Consider the following 6,905-nt stretch of genomic DNA (forward strand, 5'->3'; position numbering starts at 1 on the left):
CCCCCTGACACCCTCTCTGCCCCCTGACACCCTCTCTCCCCCAGGCTGGAGGCCACCCACCAGCAGCTCCTGGTCCTCTGGCACCAGCTTCACCTGGAGATGCGGACGCTGCTCTCCTGGCAGTACCTCACCCGCCACATCCAGCAGATCCAGGCTTGGTCCCACCTCACGGTACGTCTGTGTCCCCCCGCGGCGCTGGCATCGGGGGTGTCCCCCTGCAAGGGTGGGGGCTGACGGGAGCCTTTCCCCCCTTCTCTTCTCCCCAGTTCCGCACGATGCCGGCGGAGGAGTGCCGGCAGGTCCTGCGGGGGCTGGAGACCCACTACCAGGCGTTCCTGCGGGACAGCCAGGACTCCCAGAGCTTCCAGCCCGACGACCGCCTGCGCGTGGAGCGCGACTACCAGGCCTGCACCCAAAAATACGAGCTGCTGGTGCGCAGCCAGGAGAAAGGTGAGACCCCCCTCACGGGGGGAGCCACAGACCTGTCCCCAGAGCGGGACACCGAGACGCTGGGAGGGCTGGAGCCCCTCTGCTGTGGGGACAGGCTGAGAGAGTTGGGGGGGTTCAGCCTGGAGAAGAGAAGGCTCCGGGGAGACCTCAGAGCCCCTTCCAGTCCCTCAAGGGGCTCCAGGAGAGATGGGGAGGGACTCTGGATCAGGGAGGGGAGCCCTAGGAGGAGGGGGAAGGGTTTTAAGCTGAAAAAGGGGAGACTGAGGGGAGATCTGGGGAGGAAATTCTTTGGTGTGAGGGTGGTGAGAGCCTGGCCCAGGTTGGCCAGAGAAGCTGTGGCTGCCCCATCCCTGGAGGGGTTCAAGGGCAGGTTGGAGGGGGCTTGGAGCAACCTGCTCTGGTGGGAGGTGTCCCTGCCCAGGGCAGGGGGTGGCACTGGAGAGGGCTTTAAGGTCCCTTCCAATCCAAACCATTGGGTGATGCCATGGTGGCCCACATTACCCTGTGGCTGTTGTTTTCTGTCTCCCCAAAACCCACTTTGGCTTGGATGGAGCCATCTCGGCCAGAAGCACCCACAGTGACCCCCCCCCAGGGTGGTAATCCCTTGGGCAGGGTTACAAGAGATAAAGCTCACGTTGTGGGGTGCACACCAGCTCACCCCATTCCCTGTGTCCCTCCAGGAGAGCAGGAGGAGTCCATGTGCAAGAACTACATCTCACAGCTGAAGGACATCCGCCTGCAGCTGGAGAGCTGCGAGACCCGCACCATCCACAAGATCCGCCTGCCCCTCGACAAGGACCCGGCCAAGGAGTGTGCCCAGCGCATCTCCGAGCAGCAGGTACCTGCACACACCTGTGAGGGGGCACCTCGGCACCCAGAACGGGGATGGAGCCCGTCCCACCACCCTGGTGGGCTGTGGACCTGCTCTGGGGTTGGGGACTAGGTCCTGGCTGGTAGGATGCAGTGTTGGGCACGGTGTTAAGGGAGGGACCAACCATGGGCCGGGCTTGGCCACCAGCCATAGTGAGGGCCCTCCTCTCCCTGCAGCAAATCCACCTGGAGCTTGAGGGCATCAAGAAGAACCTGGACAAGGTGAGCGAGAAGACAGAGAAGGTGCTTGCCCAGGCGGAGCCGGATGGCTCGGCCCCCGTCCTGCGCTCCGAGCTGGAGGTCACCCTGCAGAAGATGAACCAGGTGTACAGCCTTTCCAGCATCTACCTGGAGAAGTGAGTCACCAGCCCTGCACCACCCCGGGGTCACCCCTGTGTGGGGACATCCGGTGGGGTTACCAGGATGGGCCTTGTCTGGATGGGGGTGGGCTGGTGAGGTCTGGAGGAAGATGGGTACGGGAAGAGCCACGGATGGCACCTGGACTTGTGTGAGGCCTGTGACACGGTCCCTCAACATCCTGCTCTCTAAATTGGAGAGATTCCCTGGAAATGTCGGAGGCCAGGTTGGAGGGGGCTTGGAGCAACCTGCTCCGGTGGGAGGTGTCCCTGCCCAGGGCAGGGGGTGGCACTGGGGGGGCTTTAAGGTCCCTTCCCACCCAAACCATTCTGTGATTCCAAGAGATGGATTTGAGGGGTGGACTGTTCGGTGGGTGAGGAATTGGTTGGATGGTTGGTCGGATGGTGGCATCCAGAGAGTGGTGGTCAACAGCTCAGTGTCCAAGGCCAGGCTGGATGGGCCTTTGAGCAACCTGGTCTGGTGGGAGGTGTCACTGCCCAGGGCAAGGGGTGGCACTTTGGGGGGCTTTAAGGCCCCTTCCCACCCAAACCACTCCATGGTTCGATGACGCTGGCCATGCCGGCGTGTCCTTCCCTTCCTGTCCGACCGCCGCCGCTGCTGGTCCCCGGCTGAGCCCGTCCCCTCTCCCCACAGGCTGAAGACCATCAACCTGGTGATCCGCAGCACTCAGGGGGCAGAGGAGCTGGTCAAGAAGTACGAGGACCAGCTGAAGGATGTGCAGACCGTGCCGGCTGACCTCAAGGCGCTGGAAGCCAGCAAGGCCGAGCTGAAGGTAAGGGCTGTGGTGGCCCCGTGCTGGGGGGGGGACAGCCGGGTGTGCTGGGGACGGTGCTGACTGCCTCCCTCCATCCGCCGCAGCGGCTGCGAGCCCAGGCCGAGGGGCACCAGCCCTTCTTCACCACACTGGAGACCGACCTGAGCAAGGCCAAGGAGGTCAACGAGAGGATGGTCCGTGGCCACAGTGAGCGGGACGTGGACCTGGACCGGTACCGGGAGCGTGTCCAGCAGCTGCTGGAGCGCTGGCAAGCCGTGCTGGCCCAGACCGACCTGCGGCAGCGCGAGCTGGACCAGCTGGGCCGCCAGCTGCGGTACTACCGGGAGAGCTGCGACGGGCTGCTCCACTGGATCCAGGATGCCAAGCAGCGGCAGGAGAAGATCCAGGCGGTGCCCATCACCGACAGCCAGACCGTGCGGGAGCAGCTGCTGCAGGAGAAGGTGGGGAAGGGGCGGCGAGGGACCTCATGGGGTTCAACCAGGGCACGTGTAGGGTCCTGCATCTGGGGAGGAACCACCCCATGGACCAGTGGAGGTTTGGAAGGGGTAGTGAAGGACATCATGGGGTTCAACCAGGGTACCTCGCCCAGGGAGGAACCACCCCATGGACCAGTAGAGGTTTGGGCGTGACCTGTTGGGGAGCAGCTCTGCAGAGGGGGACCTGGGAGTCCTGGGGGACACCAAGTTGCCAACAACGGGCCAACGAGGTCAATGGTCTCCTGGGGTGGCCAGCAGGTGGAGGGAGGTCATCCTCCCCCTCTGCTCTGCCCACAGCTGGAGCACTGGGACCAGTTCTGGGCTCCCCCGGTTCCAGAAGGACTGGGAGCTGCTGGGGAGAGTCCAGGGGGGGCTCGAGGATGATGAGAGGCTGGAGCATCTCTGGGCTGAGGGACCTGGGGCTGTTCAGCTGGAGAAGAGCAGGCTGAGGGGGGACCTCATGAACATCTAAAGGGTGGGGAGCAAGAGGATGGGGCCAGACTCTTCCCAGTGGTGCCCGGGGACAGCACAAGGGGCGACGGGCACAAACTGGGACATGGGAAATTCCAAAAAAATCAGGAAAAAGGTCTTTCCTGTGAAGATGCCAGAGAGGGTATGGAGTCTCCTTCTGTGGAGATCTTCAAACCCCACCTGGACGCATCCAGCCTGCTCTGGGTGGCCTTGCTCTGGCAGGGGTGGGACTGGGTGATCTCCAGGGGTCTCCTTCAACCCCTAAAATTCTGTGATTTGGTGATTCTGTAAGCGCTGGTAGCAGGGCCAGCGCTCTTGGCCATCCATGGCTGTGGTGGAGTGGCCACGGGATGGCTGAGCTGACCCCGGTGTCTTTCCCCAGAAACTTCTAGAGGAGTGCGAGCGGCACAAGGAGAAGGTGGAGGAGTGCCAGCGCTATGCCAAGCAGTACATTGACGCCATCAAGGTGCGCCCAGGGCAGATAGAGGGGTTCGGGGAGGGGCAGACAGTCCCCAGAGGGCTGGGGGGCTCGCTGGGGCCACGGCCAGCGAGCTGAGGACCCCTCTCGCCCGCAGGACTACGAGCTGCAGCTGGTGACCTTCAAGGCGCAGGTGGAGCCCATGGCCTCCCCGGCCAAGAAGCCCAAAGTGCAGTCGGCATCCGACAGCATCATCCAGGAGGTGAGGGAGGGTCCCAGAGGGCACAGCAGCCAGGGGGGGCTGCAGCCCCTTGCCGCAGGGGTGGGCAGGGGTGGCAGCGAGCAGCCAGGCCTGACGCTGTCTGTCCCACGCAGTACGTGGAGCTGCGGACGCGGTACAGCGAGCTGACCACGCTCACCAGCCAGTACATCAAGTTCATCACGGAGACGCTGCGGCGGCTGGAGGAGGAGGAGGTAGGGAGGCGGCGCGTGCGGCGTGCGCAGGGTGGCATGGCAGCAGAGGCGTGACGCCGGGGAGCACGGTTCACGATGACCCCCCCATCACTAACGCTGGCCCACGGCCACTAACCCCGCTCCCGGCCGGGCTCCCCGAGCTGCTGGCTCTGGGCGCAGCGGGTCCCCTGGCCCGAGGGGCTGGCACGTCGAGCTGGCTGCCGGCACCGCCGGGCTCTGGTGGGACCGGTGGTGGTAGGAGGCACTTCCCAGATACACGTAGCGCGGTCGGCACCTGCCTTGGCATGAAACGCTGTGCTGGGGCGCCGCGGGGCCGGGGCCCGCGGGTCTTCTCTCTCCATAACTTCTAACTCTTGGTTTCTGCCTCTGGAAGTCGAGCTGCTTTGCCCGGTGCTTTGTCTTGGGGGATGTGTGTGTTGGTGGGGAATCTAATGGAGGGTAAAATAAACCAGGATGACTCTGGCACCCCTGCACCAGGTACTCACTCTGCGCATGTGTCCCCCCCTCTTCCCCACCGCACCCCCTTCCGCCTCACCCCATGGCCGCCAGCAGCCTGCGCTCCCCCCGCTGCCCCCCGCCCCCCCCTGCTCTCCGGAGAGCCCCCCATGCTCCTCGCCCCCCGCTGCCGCTGCTCCCGGCCCCTCGCTGCGCCTTTGGGGTGGCACCAGGGGACCTGTCCCCACGGCACGGGGGTCCTGCTCACCCCCACACGTGGTGCTGCCCGAGCCCTTGCTCATGGTGCATGGAGCACGAGCACTCTGCAGCACGGCCACGAGCCACGCATGAGCCACGCTGGCCCTTCAGCAGGTGGAGTGGGCCAGTGAGGCGGGGATTTGGGCCAGCTGTGGCAGCATTGGCCAGAGCTTGGGTTGCTCTCCATGTCATGGCGGCTTTCCCGGCAGGGAAAGCTCCGCTGGCACCTCCCTCGCCACCCTCTGTCCCACTCTCCCCGGTGCTCCGGCTGGGTCTGTCGTTCCCCTGCGGTGATGGCTTCGTGCTGGCCCCTCTCAGGCTTGGTGCTGGTGCTCAGGCTGCTCGCGTCCGTCTCCACGGCCTGGGGCTTTGCTGTCGCTCCATCCCTCTCTCTGTGCTCCCTGGGCCGTCTTGCTTCCGCTCCTCTGCCTGCGTCCTGTCGCCTGCCCGCCCCGCGCCACTCGGGGGGTCGCCTGTCCCCCACCTTGTCTTGCTACACGTCTTCTGGAAGCTGGCGTCACTGCCTCCAGCCCCTGGGGAGGCCCAGGGAGCCGAAGCCATTCCATGCGCATCCTCCACCCCCGGAGCGCCCCGCTCTCGCGGTGGCACGTGGCTGTGGCCGGCGTCGACGCCGGGGCTCGGTTGCATCCCTTGTGATTTCTTTCTTCTCTCCCCCCTCTCTCTCTCTCTCTTTGTTTTCTCTGCACCCTCTTCCCCCTCCAGAAAGCCGCCGAGAAGCTGAAGGAGGAGGAGAGGCAGCGGCTGGCGGAGGTGGAGGCCCAGCTGGAGAAGCAGCGGCAGTTGGCCGAGGCCCACGCCAAAGCCAAGGCGCAGGCGGAGGCGGAGGCGCGGGAGCTGCAGCTCCGCATGCAGGAGGAGGTCACCCGGCGGGAGGTGGTGGCTGTGGACGCCGAGCAGCAGAAGCAGAACATCCAGCAGGAGCTGCTGCAGCTGCGGCAGAACTCCGACCACCAGATCCAGTCCAAGGTCAAGCTGATCGAGGAGGCCGAGTACAACCGCAAGAAGGTGGAGGAGGAGATCCGCCTCATCCGCCTGCAGCTGGAGAGCACGGAGAAGCAGCGGGCGGGCGCCGAGACAGAGCTGCAGGAGCTGCGGGCGCGGGCTGAGGAGGCCGAGCGGCAGAAGCGGCAGGCGCAGGAGGAGGCCGAGCGCCTGCGCCGGCAGGTGAAGGAGGAGAGCCAGAAGAAGCGGGAGGCGGAGGAGGAGCTGAAGCGCAAGGTGCAGGCGGAGCGGGAGGCCTCGCGGGAGAAGCAGAAGGCGGCGGCCGACCTGGAGGAGCTGCGGCTGCAGGCGGAGGAGGCCGAGCGGCGCATGCGGCAGGCGGAGGCCGAGAAGGAGCGGCAGATCCAGGTGGCCCAGGAGGTGGCCCAGCGCAGCGCCGAGGCCGAGCTGCAGAGCAAGCGGCTCTCCTTTGCCGAGAAGACGGCGCAGCTGGAGCTGTCGCTGCAGCAGGAGCACATGGCGGTAACCCAGCTGCAGGAGGAGGCCGAGCGGCTGAAGAGGCAGCAGCAGGAGGCTGAGCAGTCACGGGAGGAGGCAGAGAGCCTGCGGGGAAGGGGAGTACGTGCCGGCGCGGGGTGGGGAGAGGCAGCCGCGCCGTGCCGCACTCGGCACCCAGCCGCCATCGTGGCAGGAGCCGCGCCGAGCCCCGTGCTGCCATGGAGGGGAGCGGGCGGCACCGTGCCGGGAAGCCACCGCGGCGTCGCGGCACGGGGAGCTCCGCGGGGGTGGTGATGGTCTGCGAGGACTTTCCCCAGCGGCTGCCGGTCACCGGCGTCACCAGCATCACCGGCTCCGTCTACTGCGTCCAGAGCAGCCTCCGGCTCCGGGAGCTGTAGGGAACCCCCCGGGCTGGGGGGGCTGGGGCTGCTGGCGGGGG

The 6,905-nt window shown here is 66.0% G+C and overlaps 1 protein-coding gene across 1 annotated transcript in view; it reads left to right on the forward strand.

The window, feature by feature from the left end:
• Nucleotides 1–6,905, forward strand: part of PLEC (plectin) — a 47,220-nt gene that overhangs the window by 12,504 nt on the left and 27,811 nt on the right. Inside the window, exons 7-16 of the mRNA XM_014945701.1 lie at nt 34–171; nt 267–450; nt 1,131–1,288; nt 1,498–1,676; nt 2,332–2,470; nt 2,557–2,913; nt 3,803–3,886; nt 3,996–4,100; nt 4,214–4,312; nt 5,729–6,562. Of these exons, the coding sequence (XP_014801187.1) occupies nt 34–171; nt 267–450; nt 1,131–1,288; nt 1,498–1,676; nt 2,332–2,470; nt 2,557–2,913; nt 3,803–3,886; nt 3,996–4,100; nt 4,214–4,312; nt 5,729–6,562 (2,277 nt within the window). The remainder of the gene's footprint in view (nt 1–33; nt 172–266; nt 451–1,130; nt 1,289–1,497; nt 1,677–2,331; nt 2,471–2,556; nt 2,914–3,802; nt 3,887–3,995; nt 4,101–4,213; nt 4,313–5,728; nt 6,563–6,905) is intronic.

The sequence above is a fragment of the Calidris pugnax genome, unplaced genomic scaffold, assembly GCF_001431845.1.
Source record: "Calidris pugnax isolate Ruff unplaced genomic scaffold, ASM143184v1 scaffold160, whole genome shotgun sequence".
Lineage (NCBI taxonomy): Eukaryota > Metazoa > Chordata > Aves > Charadriiformes > Scolopacidae > Calidris > Calidris pugnax.